Source organism: Rutilus rutilus (genome assembly GCF_951802725.1).
Source record: "Rutilus rutilus genome assembly, chromosome: 21".
NCBI lineage: Eukaryota > Metazoa > Chordata > Actinopteri > Cypriniformes > Leuciscidae > Rutilus > Rutilus rutilus.
The window spans coordinates 20,758,871-20,776,033 of NC_140226.1; the positions used below are offsets into that span (position 1 = coordinate 20,758,871).

Genomic DNA, 17,163 nt, shown 5'->3' on the forward strand with positions numbered 1-17,163 from the left:
TCAGCATACGTTGTGGAGAACATTAACACACTTATGGCCGTAAGGGGTTGGGATTGCACACTTGCTAAATTATAAACACATACTCATATTTATTTCTGCATGTACATATTTCAATGAGCCCCGATAAATGCAGTTTGTACTATTTCTAAAACGCTTCTTTATAAAGAACATTGTTTTCTCAATACTTTACCTATACCGCTGTGAAGGAAAGAGCGCACAATCGATCATCGAGGCATCGATATCAACCTATTCAGCGCCTGCTAAGGTCGAACTTAAGAAGGTTTACCTTAAGCAACATCCTAAGGTATAGTTCGGAGAACACACGTAGGAAATGTATACCTGTAGTTAAGGTGTACCTTTTGAGTCTTCGTAGCGCGCTAAGAGACAACGTTATCGGAGAACGCACCCCAAAGCATTAGTCCCTACACTAGTATTTTGAGGGTGATTCATTAGCCAAAAAAAGAGAGAAACCCCCCCCACGATAATATTGTTTTTGATTGTGAATCCACAATAATTGTGTCATGAAAATCTGATAATGTGACAGGCCTAATGAATGTATTAACCCAGAAATCACTTTGTCTATACAGAGATGCATCGTATGTAGCAGGAAAGGCACAACACAACACAGCCTTCTGTTCTGTATACAGTTGCACTGCTGCGTTGCTTAATGTTAAGAAACATTTTTAAGTCTGTTAAGAAAAGAGGTTTGTGTGTGTAGTTTTACATGGAAGTGCCAATACAAACATGTGATAACATATGTGTGTGGGAGCTGTTAATACGTACTTTATTGCTGAATTGAAGAGCTGTGTTCCATTTATCTGACAGAAAAGAGAAAGAGATCAACCAAAGAAAAAGACAGACGGAGACAGAAAAAGAGAGAAATATTCTGATCAGAAACACAAACAACACTAAACTGACTTGTTAAATGGCCAGAAATGACTGAGAGGAGGATTAAGGGATTAAAGGACATGCAGGTTTTTTCTAAACCCTGTTGTTTTTAATTGAAGAGGATAATATAGAAGTGACAGGAAAGGATAGGCTAGGATTGGGAAAAATAAAGTCAGGGAGTCGCCCGCATATACAAACCAGAGAACTCAAACCACTTGCCTGGCCACATCCCTGATTGTCCCCACTGTTTTGACTGTTTGGAGACAAACATTACACTCTGTTGTAATCCCGGGTCACTTTATCCGTGTATTTTCCGGAATCTCTGTGTGAAAGGGGCTTAACTGTAACACTCCATAAACCAGATGTAGCCGTTATCTTACCCATAAATTCCTTACCAGTTCCAATCAAAGACAGTATAATAAAAGACTTGTCAGTATGATAAAATGGCCCTCAGTGTGTCTAAGTTTTGAATCTCTGCCTGAGTTCTGTTTCTCAGTGGAACTGGGTCTGAGGAGGAGACTAATAATAGCTCAGTGAGCGTCTGCCTCTTTATTGGAATGGCTTACATAGTTATATTTATCCATATGGGTTAAATATATATCATATACTTCAGGAAACGCATTCATATTGGAGCTGGAGAATCAAATTCATCTGCTGCATAAATATATACAACTATAATGGTATAACAATAATGGTACAGGTAAGAGCTTCAGTGAATAGTCTCTCTGTCGAGCTCTCCACGCCTACACTTGTTTGTAATGGATTTTTTTCATGTTTGCATCACTTGTTCGAAAAATAGCTGGATCAGTGCAATATGGTTTTGCTAGCGCTTTAACGGTAACTGTTCTCTTAAACAATACATTGAAATATGAAAACACAAAATGTGGTTATATTAATGCCTCTCTGACACCATTGCCAAATGGGAGCCTTTAATTAGCTCATGTCTCCATGAATTAGTCATGATGTTTACTGTTGGATTGTGACCCAGATAGAAAAAAAAACTTGTTATACATGGAAAAATATGTCACAGGAAGACTACATGTTATATTTCTGGACACATTCTATATTCACCTATAGACTTATACAGTGGTCAAATAGGCCATTTTGGCCTAGATACAACAGCAGCAGCGATTACACAGTACACATTGCAGTCTATTTGTGATTACGGGACTGTTTTCTTACTTTTAATATACGCATAAGTCCTCATTCCTAACTAAACAACTCCCAAATGTAGTGTCGAGAGTGTTCAGACGAGTCACTTCTTTCAAAGCCCTACAGAAATATTCTCAGGTTCAATTAAAACTCAAATTAAGCTCTATCAACAACGTTTGTTCGAGGTTAAATACCACAATGAACATTGTTTTTCTAACTGTCAAAAAAACAGTGGCACAATAGACTTTCTTAACTAAGGCATAAATCAATTTGACATATTCTGTCACAATCGACTTATATTCTACCACATATGTACAGTATATTCAAATAAAATACTATTCCAGAAAAACGTAAGTATTTCTTTGAAATTTTACTCGAGTAAAAATACAAAATATTACACATTTTACTTATAATACCCATGTTATATGTAATATTTTGTTTAGGTGCATTAAATATAGTATTATAATTATCAAAAGTAAAAGTACTGATCAATAGATCGTTTATTATTTTTGAGCAGTCATATATAACCAACTTAGCTGCAATCAGATCAGCCAAATTCCCAAATGAATCATTCAGTGGGAGCTATAAAACATTCACAAATCTGACAATCATTCGGAATGTAGTTAAGGAAAAGTTTCCTAAAATAACAATACATATACATCTATGCAGAACAAATTCTTGAAAATTGTACATTAACAAAGATACTGTCCTCCACTGTTGACTTAACTTGTATTGATCCGGAACATTCCTTACTTTGAGAAACATATAAATTAGAAATCAGTATCGTCACAAATAATGTTTGTACTAAAACATCTGCAGGTCTTAAATAAGGGTAAACGGAAAATACATTTTTGGAAACTGAATTTGTACACAACAGGCACATAGCACCACAGTTTTGGCATCTTTCTATGTAAAATCCGAACAAACACACTCCCATGATGCTGGGACAGTGCATACAGTACATCTGTCTTCTGTCACAGCTGCATTTATAAATGCTTAAATGGTCCATCCAATTTGTTTCTGATTCTGCATGTTAGTGGTTGCCAAGGTAACACTGTAAAACCCTCTTCATCTCGATGCTGCTGTGTCAAGAGTTATTTTAGCTTTGATTAAGGTTACAGTTTATGCAGCTGTAATGGGTAAAACACATTCATGCACACATAACTGTAAAGGCATTCACATTTCACACCCTTCAACACGCATTAACATGCATGTTTGCTACTGCAGTTGAATTGCTTTAAGGATAGATTGAAGTCACGCGTGGTAAAAAGTCAGATGTATATCACACTGCCATTTACTCAATATGTCCCTTCGTGACCCTGCGATCCGTGTGTGTGTTTGGCAGGTGTGAGTGAATCAGTCGTTGCTGAGGGATCACATTCTGTGAGGTTGTGATGAGTGTGGTAAATTTGATCAGACCAGTGACATAAAACCAGTCAGTCAGCATGAGGCACACAGTAAAAGCACAAGATACGCAGGAGTGAATTCACTTCACAGCAGGATTTCGGCACAAAAACCTTCAGCTTATTTACCAACCAAGAAACCATATCATTAACAAGCATCAGTCTTTTAATTCTGTTTTCCTAATAGAATAATTTACCCTTTCTGAACATCATTTCAAAACACCAAGGCATATAAATATTAGTAAACTGAAATATCTTCTAAGTGCTGATAAAAATAAACGTATAATCTATTAAACACATGCTTCTTAAGTCACTCTGTTTGAATGTGTACGGAATGTTCTGGTTTATTTCTCTGACTCAGACTTTGGTGCATATTTAGGCAGTGATTAATAATGGGATGTGAGGCAAGAATGTAAGTATGTTATTAATATTAGTCTGTTGTGAGTGTAATGATTTTTTAAATGTTGTTGAAAGAAGTCTCTTATGCTTACCAAGGCTTCATTTATTTAATCAAAAATACAGTAAAAACAGTAATGCTGTGAAATATTGTAATATATTTTAAAATGTAATTTATTCCTTTGATGGCAAAGATGAATTTTCAGCAACCATTACTCCAGTCTTCAGTGTCACATGATCCTTCAGAAAATATTTTAATATGCTGAAACATTTCTAATCAATCATTATTATCAATGTTGAAAAGAGTTGTGCTGCTTAATATTTTTGTGGAAAGCTTGATACATTTTAGATTAATAGAATGTTAAAAAGAACAGCACTTTTTTGAAAAATAAATCTTTTGTAACAATGTAATACTCTTTACTGTCACTTTAGATCAATTTAATTCATCCTTGCTGAATAAGTGTTAATTTCTTTTTTTTTTAAACAATCTCTAACCACAAACTTTTAAATGGTAGTATACAGGTGGAGAGATGTTACACAAAAGCATCTTAAAATTTAAATAAAACATTTATTACAAATCATACACTAGAAAACACTCCCAGCATCGTTGCCACAAATACAGTATTATACACACTCGGGCACAATTAAAATAACCAGGATAATCGATCATAAACATACAATTCGGTTGTTTCAAGACCACCAAACCAACAGCGAGACAAACGTGACCCCACAGAGAATATAAAGTATGCAAATACGCATTCAAATGATGACCAATAGCGTGTTGTTTCAATTTAAGCATAAATTAAACATGAAATTGTAACTTTTATTACAGACAGGGTGCAAATGGAGGTTTAGTGATAGGTAAAAGTACACAAGGATAGTGTGCAGTTGAGGTAGAGGAAGTAAGATAGGTGTGCGTATGCTTTTATTTCATAGTTTTACAGTGTTATGGGAATTTTTTTTCCGCTTCGATGTGCGCACAGCCAGCTTTTAGTTTGAATTATGAAACAGTGGAGATGCGAGTGCTCCCTCTCGCCTACTGTCTCTTTCCGTCCCCTCCTTTTTACCGTTCTATCCCCAGACTAACACCTCCAACATCACACACACATTTTGAACTCTTTGAGAGTTGCAGAATGAGTTTCCCTGTTTGATGATGATATATTTAGGGGGAGAAAAGCAAACGCAGAATACACAAGAGGGCCGTGTGTGCGCGGGAGGGACGCGTGGCAACAGAAGGATTCTAACAATACACCATTAGGAATCTAGGTGCGAGCACATAATACCATCCTCCTCGTACACGCAGACACGCGCACCTTAGTGTAATGCTTCAGCTTTTGTTATGTAATCCCTCTCTGCATGTCTGTCCTTTCTCTGCCTCGTATATCCTTCAAGGGCGATGGTTTACAAAACACCAGAAACAATGACAGGTCCCCTGTATCTGTCAGCCAGAGTGCTGACAGACTCAATATCCACTCTAGAAGTCTAGTGTGGAGTATTTTATGATTTAAAGGAATATTTCAAATACAATTTAAACTATCAGAAAATCGTTTGGACTCTGCCTTCAGTTTGTAAAATTAAGTAAAAATCGTGTTTACAAGGATGCATTTACAATGGAAGTCTATAGGACATTAGAACCAGATGGTTTGAAAGCACAAATATGAAGCTTGTCTGTTTGTTAAAGCATACAGTAAATATGTCACAACTATTTGTCATTTGAACACTATTTGGATACGACTAATTGTGTGTACTGGTGTAATTTGTGAGGATGAGGTTTGCTACATATGCAGACTCTTATATTTTTTTATGTTTATTTGAGCCAAAATTACTTTTTTTGTTTCTAAACAGGAAATATTTTGAAGAATGTTTCAACTATTTTTGTCTATACAGTGTGAAAGTCAATGTGGTCCAAATCAACACCGGTTGCATACATGGCTTTCATAAAATTTTGTGTCAGTTAAAAAAGCAGATTGGTCTACTTTGAATTACGAAAAGTTAGACCGATTACCTCTTGACTAACTGCTAGTTGGCTAGTTCTTAAGACACAGTCTTAACATAGTGACTTTGTTTATACATCTGGCCACTGGACTCCACTGACTTTCATTACATGGACAAAAAAAAAAAACCTTATTCTAGTGTGACAGATATGGTATGAATGTTTGTGCTAAAGCTGTCTACATGCGTATGAACTGATACTGTGCCTCAGAAATATAAATGATGGCTATAAGGGTGGATTTATTTCCGGATAGTGGAATGGCCTGTGTGTGTCTGTGTCCAGGATAGGAACGGCTGAATGGGAGGGCAGCGGTCTGGTCATTACTGTCCATCATCTCTGTAACGCGAAGGGAAGCAAGACCCTTGACGTCATTCAGAAATGCAATCTACTGAGGCTGTCTATTTGTCTGACTGATTTGTTCAGTTCTCTCATTCAGCCTGGATTCTCAGAGGGAACGGCATCGGTATATTTCTCCACCTACTTAGTTATTTAGAGTTCAATTACAAAAAAACATTACATTCAGCTGGAAAGTGGCAATATGACAAATTTGAGCATTTAAAGCCCAAATGAAACAATTTTATGTGAGACATAATGGGGAAATGCCTAATACGCTCTGTTTCTCCCACTAATACACATCGCTTGAGGATCATTTTGAGGTGCCTAAACTCAAAAATGGGAAAGAATGTGATTTTGTGCATAGCCACCTTTTTTTGCCATGGTCGATTTTGTTCCCACCACTTTATGAAATTGCTTGTGGCTACTGGCTAGATGTATCTAATAAAGGGGAACGCTTTCCAATTGTTGTTTTCTGATGCTGGAATTTGTCATTTTTAATGTCTGACTGAGTTATCGTTTTGGAAAGTGACAGCAGCAATGTTCCCTCCCACACACAGCACTCAGACATGCGCTCAACCTCCCTTTCGCCGGCTTGCTATCCATTCTAATGAAATCACAAATCAAAATTAAACAAATGTGCCCCCACTCCTGCTATACGGCAACTGATGTACAGTACAGCTTAGCTTAATAAAACAAGTTATATCAGGGCAGGTTAAAATCTTATAGAGGCCTGCTTCCACGTCAGAGTTCAATAAATTAAAATAAATGTTACTGTGAGATAAAGGATGAATTGTAAGATATCATATTTATAAAAAGCAACAGTATGAGATATAAAGACAAAATTGTGAGATGTAACGTAAAAATTCTGAAATCAAAAGCCTGTTTTAAATTCAAAGTTCAGTTAAACAAAATAAAATAAATGTAATTGTGAGATAAAGGTTAAAATAAGAAAGACTGAATTGTATGATATAATTTATATAAAGTCAAACTGGAAGATATGAATAAAAAATGTATATATAAAGTCAAATTGTAAGAAAAGAGTGAAAACTGTGGGATATAAAGTCAAAATTCAAATCATGATATATAAAATCAACGTTGGCAGATATAAAGTTGCAAAGTCACAGAGGACACATATCTACCAGGTTTAAATGGCCTAATGGCCTTTAAATGGTTAAGTGTCTCACCTGACCACTTGTGATTAGATCACTTTAGACATGTTGATACAAGGTCCTATGTGTCATTTCTCAAAAGTGTGTGTGTGTTTGATATGTTTGGAAAGCAATAGTCTGTCTTTTGTCTCAGGAGAGGATGACTTGTAAACCCCAAAGCTACATCTGAACTTTTCACAAACACCTTTTGATGGCCTGTTCACACACGTTTACACGGTCTTTGCAAAATCTTCACAGTATACTGTATGAGATTATAGTCGTCTTTTTTTTAGCTGAAACGTCTCAGCTGAATTAAAATGAACTAACAATAAACACATGGTCAATCAAATAAATAAAAATAATTCCACACAAACCAAGCAAGTGTCCACAGCCCATCCTCTTCTACTACACACGAGAGGACTAGAGCATGTATGTGTTGTTCTGTTCCAAGTAATTTCACAGACAGATTGGTGGTACAGATGCTTGGGCACTCTGTCCCACTTAATGAATATTCAGGACATAATGAATATTAACATATTGAAGATGGAGTCATACAAATGCATCGTCCAGCTTGCAATAGTGACAGGAACAAACTGTCTCAGTATGCAGAGGTGTGCACACAGCACACACACACACACACACCTTTTAACAAGCTTTTTCAGCATTATAATTATTAAACCCTTCCACGAACTGTCTTGGCCAATTAAAACTGAAGGCCAGTATGTGTGTGTATGCATATGAGAGAGAGAGAGATGGAAGAGGGAGAGAATAAAATCGCTACATCCAGACCCACACACTGAGATTTGAGCAGACACTCACATAGCAGAAGCTTGACTTTGGGAATCTGCTCAATAAAAGCCTTAAACTCTGAAATACACATGAGCTCCAATAAATAAGTTTGTAAAAATTCACAACACCGGGCGCAGGGTCTCCAGGAAAGCGAGTGTAATCTCACTATAAAGGAGACACCGGGAATGGTTGTCATTTTTCTGCTGAAGTCTACATATTGCATAACCTTGCAGAGCCTGACTTATGACTATCAGCGCAAAGACTAGTTCACATCGCAGCTTATCCTGGATAGAACTTCCTATTTAGACTAAAAGAGGCTATCTGCACAATGTACATAAAGTGACTGACCACATTTTGTTTTAATGTTATGTTAAAGGGATAGTCCACCTTTACTTTGTTTATGGACAAAAACAGTTGAGAAAGGGGTCAGTTTAATTTAAAAAAGTGAGAGTTACATTAAATTCACATATTTTGTTAAATAATAGTTTTCATTTTTTAGAACTATACTACTTAATCCTCTTCGTCCCGCGTGAGACATAAGGCCACATTAGAACTATATTAGATATTCTAAAAATGTTTCATATTTTTGAACTATATTATGCTAAAGCATTTCTGAAGCTCAAACAGTAGAATATTGCACTAGCAATGCCAAGACCATGGGTTTGATCCCCAGGGAATGCATGAACTATAGTGTATAATTTATATATAATATAATATTTATATAATTTGTATTATGCATGCTTAATGTTTAACTGTGTCTTTTCAGCTTGTGTTCAGAAAGATCAGTGATGTGAAGCGTGAGGAAGAGGAGAGGCAGAGGAGGAAGAACGAGGCCCCGCTGAATCTTCCTCCCGATCATCCTGTCCGCCGCCTGTTCCAACGTTTCCGCCAGCAGAAGGAAGCCCGTCTTGCCGTTGGGCAGCCCAATCCCGATGACCCTGATCTTGAGAAGGGCCAAATCCACAACAAAGTCATCAGTCAAGATGTGGTCGCCACCACAAGCATCGTCACAGTAACGGAAAGCCCAGCCACGCCCATCCCATCCCACCCTAACAAAAACCGCACCCTGGGTGCTTTCGACCAGGCCAAGCTCAGTGCCCCTGTCCCAAACATCCCTCGGACATCAGAGCCACGCGCACGAGGGTGGGCCAGGTTTAGGGAGAGCATTGCAAAGCCAGAGAGCTGGGGGAACGTTCCTAAAGCGGAATCAATGGAGACTCTCCCAGAGCGGAGCAGTTCCACAAAGACTTCAGAGCCCAGCGGACTGAAGAAGACCGACTCCTGCGACAGCGGCATCACCAAAAGCGACCTACGGCTGGACGAGGGTGGCGCACGCACCCCTGTAGACCGAAGCCCAGTCCTACCCGACGGAAAAACTCCCCCGATCCCACCTATCCCCCCTATTCCCGAACACACACTGCATGCCTCACTTCTGGAACTCCGTACTGAACTTAAAGTGGAGCTGTCTGCGCTCGGTAACCGAATGGTTGCCTTGGAGACACAGGTTGCTGAGGTATTGAGGTTGCTAAGGAGCAGAAAGTCTCCGACCTCTCCCATGTCGCTCTTCCAGATCTCACGACCGACATCACCAGACACAGACAAGGAGGACATATTCCCTTGAAGAAAAAGAGAGAGGTAAGCTTCTTTCTTCTTGAAAGGGAAATGATTCAGAGACTTTCTCTGAGAAACGATTTTTTTTTAAAAAGGAACTACTTCTGACATCTGTGCCAGCAAAAAGCATGACAGACACTCTAAGAGTGAGTGTGTGTGTGTGTGTGTGTGAGAGAGAATGAGTGAGGGAAAGGATGAAATAAGACACTGGAAAGGAGAAGAGGATGTCTCATCCCAAGGCAGAGCATCTGCGATACCAAAGTGATGGTGTGTTAGTTGTCACACAGACACTCTTTGTGTCGAACTGCTCCCTGTTTTAGTCCTGCGACGCTGACAGACAGTGAGAACTCTTGCCGCAGGGCCCACTCTGACTGATGGTTGTCATGGCAATGCACGGTCCCCAACTGCAAGTGCGGGCCCTTCTAGATCCGCTCATGTAGCAAGTCTTCCCCTCTCTCTTTCGAGCTCTCTCTCACACACACACACACACACACACTGCTGTTCATGCTCTGCAGTGTTTCTGGTATAGAGATCCATTCTGCACCTGTTGGATAACTCACCGCCGGACACAAGCCTTTATCAGGAATCACAGAGCTAAGCATCTTGCCCAAATATGTGGCGGTGTGGATATGAGCTGCTAGCCGAAAGATTGAAGAAGCAGAGCGCATCCCAGGAACCATGGAAACCCCAGACAAACATGTTTGTACAACGACAAATCAACTACTATCCCAAGAGTTGTAAATGTAACTGGAGAAACTAATGAGCTCTTCAGGGGTTTTGAAGTGTAACAGCTGTTAAGGTCCTTTCCATGACTTGCGTCAATGCACATCTCAACAAACTAAAATAAAATCTGACAACAGTGGTATAATACATGTTTAGGGATGCACAAAATATCGGTACCATATTGGTCATTGGTTCATATTACAGATTTGTTGGATAAATATCAGCCAATATTGGATATTTAATTGTACAGTACCTGTACACTTCCCATATTTTGTTTACATTTAATTTGCCATCATGTAATGCTCACTTGAAGTTAGTCTTTAACTAACTTAATTTAACAAGACGATAAAAGTAATTGTAATCTGTAGCAAATTCTGAAATGAATATCCATTTTCATCGTGTACATTATAATGTTTTGATGCCTAAATTCACTTTTAGCATTAAAATTATTTTAGTTTTTAATGTTTTATTTTTAATTAATTTAGACAAAAAATATAGAAATGCAATATTCGCCATTTTCACTTATAATTCATAACATAAAAATGAAAGGGTTCGTTCACTCAAAAATTAAAATTCTGTCATTAATTACCCTCACGTCGTTCCAAACCCATAAAACTTTCGTTCATCTTTGGAAGACAAATTAAATTTGTAATCAAATTTGAGGGCTTTCTGTTCCTCCATTGACAGCCTACACAACTTTCAATCCCCAGAAAGGTAGTACAGACATAATTAAAGTAATCCACGTGACTCAACATTCTCAACATCACTTCGTGGTTCCGGGAATTATTGTGTGATGGCGTTTAACTTGCTGGATAATTGAATGTGGACTCGATGAGGCCAGTACACCAGTGGTTTAACCAAAATGTTCTGAACTTGATAACGCAAGTGCTTTGTTAAAAAAAAAAAAAAAAAACATAACCGACCGAAACCCTTAAAAAGATGGATCTCGGTCCGCTTCCAAACGAACTCTGGTGCGGTTCGAATGATACATGAACGCAACACGGACCAAATACATGTAAACAAACCAAAAAAAGACCCTAAAAAAGACAGATGAGCATATCGTTTTTTTCTCGTCATAGATGTTGCCCATCATAGTTCAGTACAGGCATTAGAACCACGTCTCCATGCAGCAAAATCTTCGTATGTGGGTGTAACAGAAGGATTCCAGCCACTGTTTTGACTCCTTTACACATTTTTTAAGCTCTTCACAAGCTGGTCAAAATACCATCATATGTAGGCTATGCACACACAACGAGCGGATTTATCCCAGCACACATCACTGTTTTAGATGTTCAGTAAGTTTGTCTCAAAATAGGAAATACGTCATAAAAGCAGACCAATCAGGTTGTGAACATATCCCTTTTGGTTCAGTGAAAAAAAAGCCAATCTGAATGCTAATCGGACCAGGACTACTTTTTTTTTTTTTTTTTTTGGACCACACGAACCAAACTACAAGTGTGAACACCCTAAATGTGAGGAAACAACTTTTTTTTTTTTTTTTTTTTTCTGAAAAGCAGGATTTTCATTTACACAAGTGGTCCTTCTCCCCTTTATACTGTCAATGGATATTCCTTTGACATGGTTGTTTTACAGCATGTGGCCTTCTCACAATGTTGTTCAGAGGTAATGCTGTAACATCATGTTTAATGCAGTTGAAGATGTTGATGCAAGTCATGTGAAAGGATCTTCCCGTTTTTTTGGTCTACAATAGGCATCTTCAAGCAAGTTCATTAATGACTTGCTGGATTGCAGTGGCCAAGGTTTATAAAATATCGCTGAAAGAACTAGTGAAACAAAAGAATGTATGTGGTTTCTTTATCAATGATTGGGTCTTCCAGAAAGCACACAAACATTATACCACGGGCACACTATTATTATTCCGATCTGATGTGCATTGTAGCTTTGTTATCCAAAATGAAATGATGGATGTAATCTATACACATGATTTCTGTCACAACACCACAGTATATCATAACACAGTTACAAGGAACTTTCAGCATTACAACAAACATCAAAACACAAAGAATCTCAGGAACGAAGAGGGGTGATGGTCTGAGAGCTCATTCTGACCCCCTTCCTGGATGTTTTTACATATTCAATACTGAAGATGTGGCATTATCTTCACACCAGCCCTGTTTAGCTTTTCATTGGTCAGCAGGGGAGACTGGGGCTGCTTGTCAAAAGCCTTTTTTTGGTAGCCAAGACTTAAAGGTATGTGTCTACAGAGAAATTGCCTTGTAAAAAATAAAACAATCTTGTGAAATTTTCACTATAGTTGTGACAGCTAGTCCCAGTCTCCCCTATTATTATATTAAATAAAGCACTAATGCAAGTTAGGAGTTAATCTGTTAATCACATGGCTAAGATATAAATAGCTGTTTATTTTGCTCTCTTTTCCAGCGTCCCTCTCCCATATCAACTCCATCTTAATTTCCATAACGAGGTCCAGGGGGGAACACAGAGATCGAGTCTCGTGTATTAGCCTCTCTATTCAGAACACCACCACCAAACCTGATTATCTTTATCTCGGTCACAGAATATATGAACTTGTATATATTCTAAGATGATGCTTAATCTTTCAGGTTTTCTCGTTTGTATCTTAGAAAGAGAGTGCCTGACCATACAAACTCTGATAAATGCGTTGTGTGTGTGGAGAATTGTGGTAATGAACATACTGTGTGCGTCAGATGAGTGGTTAAGGGACATGTTAGCATGCTGTGAGATGTTCTCAGGTTAGAGAGGTCATTATCAGGTCCACATGAGATCTGTCGAGGTCAGTATATCACCTCACCTCACTGCTTCTCCACTACCTGAGAGCAGAGAGAAAGAAACACAACTCAGAAGAATGACATAAAACCAAAAAGCTACCAAGGTCATATCAAATATCACATCAGAAATTAAAAAAATATTTTGTTGGGGAAAGAAAGACAAGAAGCTCCACACGTCATGTTTTTCCTACATGAAGATTTATTTCTGTTACAACAAAGGTACATTTTGTACAGTCTAAAAATTTTGTATGGCAAAGAAAATATATATATATATATATTTTGCCCTTAAGAGGTGATTATCTCACTCTGTCAGCAAGACACCAGAGGAACAGTATTAAATGGCACAATTCCCATTAAGGTTATTTTATGCTTCAGAGCTTGTTTTACAATAATGATATCTTAATTAGCTTTAATATTATGGGTCATCTGCTTAGACTCCAAATACGGAGCAGAAATTGGAAAAGGTTTAGCATTTGTATCTGGCAACCCAGAACTGATTTTAAATAAGACATATGAATGTTACAAACAATATTAATAACAATACTGACATGCAAATCCATGTAAACTGGAATGTAAAGCATCAGCCTGAGCTGATTCTGAAGCAATAATCATTGCAGCTGTATTTCACACGGATTATTCCTGCCACGCTTCTCCAGCTCAGAAACAACATTTAACCTGAACCACATGATGTAATCAACATAAGAAACAAACGCAGCCCTGATGTCACTGCATGCCTCTGCAGCACAGCAATAAGAGTTTTAACATCCAGAGAATGCACTTTTTCTTTATTAGAGAGAATGAGATTGAGGAGGATTGTACAGAGTTAATTCGTTTAGGCAGAGATGCAAAGCCCTTAGATACTAGCATGGTTTACTTACAGAGATTCGTTACCATCTGATCGTGACTGATTTGCTCAAATACGACAACAGCATGGCTTGATTTGCACTTAAAATAAGGTTAAGACATGCATGGTAAATACAAAGGAAAATTTGAATAAATTATCATTAAAAAGAAGTACTCCTCTACTGCAGGAGTATTTAATCTCCTGCCTCTTACCCCATAGAGCTAATGGATTCAGTCTTTGTAGCAGACCTGTCTGACTCTTGGTGAGTGAGTGAGTCCAAATTTGCATTTAATAGGGGATATGAATCCTCACAGATCTCAGACTCGCATTAGGCAGTTTGAATAGTTTTTTCAGACTTAAGAACCAAAGTATCGCGTCTCAACAAAACAGGCCACTACATCATTAGAGACCAGTCCATGATAAATAAACTTTTCTATGGTCGAGTTTCTTTGACAGAAGCCTATATAAGTATCCTATTTATCCCAAAATCAAAAAAAAAAAAAAAAAAGAAGAAAATTCACATTTTATATAAAGTAAATGAAGTAATTTTTTAGGACTGTTTTATCATATTATATTAAATTAAATATAATATAATAATAATTGATCAAATATAAAATATTACAATTAATTTGAAATATTATTAAATATATTGAACCTAAATTACACAATTAATTTAGTATAAAGAATACCACAAGTATTTTTTCTTGCATTACAGTACTGAGAACTGAGCATGAAATTATGAATTTAATGTAAAACTATAAAAACATAAACATTAAAATCTTAATGCATGTATTTATTTATGCAAAATATAATTTCTTATTTTTTCCTTTTGAATTTGGGGTGAAATATGAACTGAACATGTTTTTGACCAATTTTGTGAGAATCAACCAAACGCAATTGTACACACAGCATATTGGTTTGTGTGTTGCTGCATGTACGTATAACGTATATGTTTGACTAGAAACTTGACATGTACGGTACAATATTTTGGGGAACAATGAGTATTTAACACTGATACTGAAGTCCAAACGGAGTTGTGCTGTTCTATAAAAGCGCAGGGCTTGTAAGAACAAACATGTCTGTACGCACACAAAGGTCCTTCTAAGGGTCATTCTTTAAAAACAGCCCTAATTAAGAACTTAACACTTTCATATGTATTCAGCAGACAGCATGGCCATTATACACTGACTGAAACATCCTCACTGAAATCATTTCTTCACATGGACATTACTACTACTGTAAAGCACAAAGACAAAATTTGTAAAATTGCTGTAAAATATTATTTATGACAATAAAATATTTTATATACGTATTTTTGCCCATACTCTCTTTACTTTAAGTATTTCTCTTTCTTTTAGAACATTAAAGCTACTTTTGAAAGCACATCAGCTTTGAAGTAAGCATGAAATCAATGTGAATGTGAATGGTTTACTTTTTTTGAAATCAAATTGTCCATAATAACTATTAGAAACAGGTTATTTGATAATGTTCACCAATAGTCAAAAGCTATTTAGCCATTGTTTTAGCAAAACTTCAGGTCTAGCTCCATTATGGTATGCATCGCCCACTTTTAATCATCCAATCCTATTCCCAATTAATAAAATGAAATCCATAATATTTAAAATCTCATTAAATATCGTTTCAATAAAAAAATACCACATTATGACAAAATGGCCAATTCATGCTGACTTTAAGCAGAGGGAAATACTGAGTTTTTTAACTGTGTAATTACATATACTCTGAAGACAGTGTAATTTTACATGACAATTAATCAACATGCATTAATAGCAGAGTGACCTGTGCTGAGAAACACACACACATATGCACATTAAGGACCTGTGTAATGTGTGGTGTCAGTAAGCAATTTCAGCATGACTCACAGAAAGGGCAGGTCAAACATGACCTCTGCCATACCATCTACTAAAATAACATCATATCACTGAGAAAGAGACAGGGATTGCAACCATAGAAAAATAGATAAAAAAACTAAAATAAAAAAAAAACTACTGAGTGCACCTTTAATTACTTGTAATAATATATACTATAATAATGATTATTTACATTTATATATATTTTTTATTGTATTTTGCTTATTTGTTAACTTGCAGTATTATTTTGTATTGCAAAATTTCTCTTTGCTTTAATGCTGCGGTGACAATATGGACATTTTTTTAAACATATGGTAATACATAATGCCAATAAAGCACACTAAAACTGAACTTGAGAGAGAGAGATTTAGTGAAGGGATTATGAAAGATTAATCTGATGCTGATAAAGGTACGCTGCAGAGATAAAGCTCTTTAAAGTGTAATCCCTCCTACCACTGAAACACACACGCACTTCTTACCTCTCTCTAATAAAGGAGAAACTCCAGGCTAGCAGATCACTGATCTAATTAACCACACAGAGCAGCTTGAGCTGTTAGTAAGAAGATTGAAGTATAGATACACAAGGAGAAAGACAGAATGAATGAGACAAGACCGAGAGATCAGGTAAAGAAAGATCAGAGGGACAAAATGAACCTGAGGATGGAAACATACACAGATGGAGGGACAGGAAGAGAGCGAGATCAATGGTCAGGCTGTATCCTGGCCAATGATCAGAGGCATGTGTCACCATCAGTGTTCAGACAAACTCATAAATAAACCAGGATTAACAATCAAACACACACCTGGAGCATTCACACCATTTCATTTTCACACACACACACTGTTCAAATACAGCATAGTCAAACAAACATATGATATTGGAGGAGTTGAAAAAAATTGTTATAGTTGTCCACATTGTGACTGGTCGAAAGTATTGTAAAACTTTAAATACCATTGTGTTTTCTGCCTTCCCATGATTCCACCCTGAGCGGTGTTGTCATCTCATGTCCCACTCAATACCAACTTGAGCAAAGCAATAGAGAAAAGCAACCACTGGAACGGCCACAGAAGACCAGCCTGTTGAAGAAATAGAGGAGAAGAGAGAGTTTGAATGGTACAAAACAAAGCCTACAAACAAGAAAATAAGCAGACACCAAACAGGAAGTGAGGCTGTATCTGGATTTGTCAATTCCCTGGGGCACCTGAACAGTATTTGGACAGACACATACAGGGCTCACAAAAAG

At 37.2% G+C, this 17,163-nt stretch overlaps 2 protein-coding genes across 2 annotated transcripts in view; one reads left to right on the forward strand and one right to left on the reverse strand.

Annotated features, from left to right (window-relative positions):
• The window catches only part of kcnh1a (potassium voltage-gated channel, subfamily H (eag-related), member 1a), a gene marked incomplete at its 5' end in the record, with an annotated part of 45,382 nt that extends 35,498 nt beyond the window's left edge, over positions 1-9,884 (forward strand). Inside the window, one exon of the mRNA XM_084392468.1 lies at positions 8,872-9,884. Within this exon, the coding sequence (XP_084248594.1) occupies positions 8,872-9,726 (855 nt within the window). The 3' untranslated portion in view covers positions 9,727-9,884. The remainder of the gene's footprint in view (positions 1-8,871) is intronic.
• Positions 9,885-11,080: 1,196 nt separating this feature from the next.
• The window catches only part of hhat (hedgehog acyltransferase), a 52,335-nt gene continuing 46,252 nt past the window's right edge, over positions 11,081-17,163 (reverse strand). Inside the window, exons 12-13 of the mRNA XM_084392470.1 lie at positions 16,872-16,996; positions 11,081-13,249 (exon numbers count right to left, since the gene is read on the reverse strand). Coding sequence (XP_084248596.1) covers positions 16,917-16,996 — 80 coding nt within the window. The 3' untranslated portion in view covers positions 11,081-13,249; positions 16,872-16,916. The remainder of the gene's footprint in view (positions 13,250-16,871; positions 16,997-17,163) is intronic.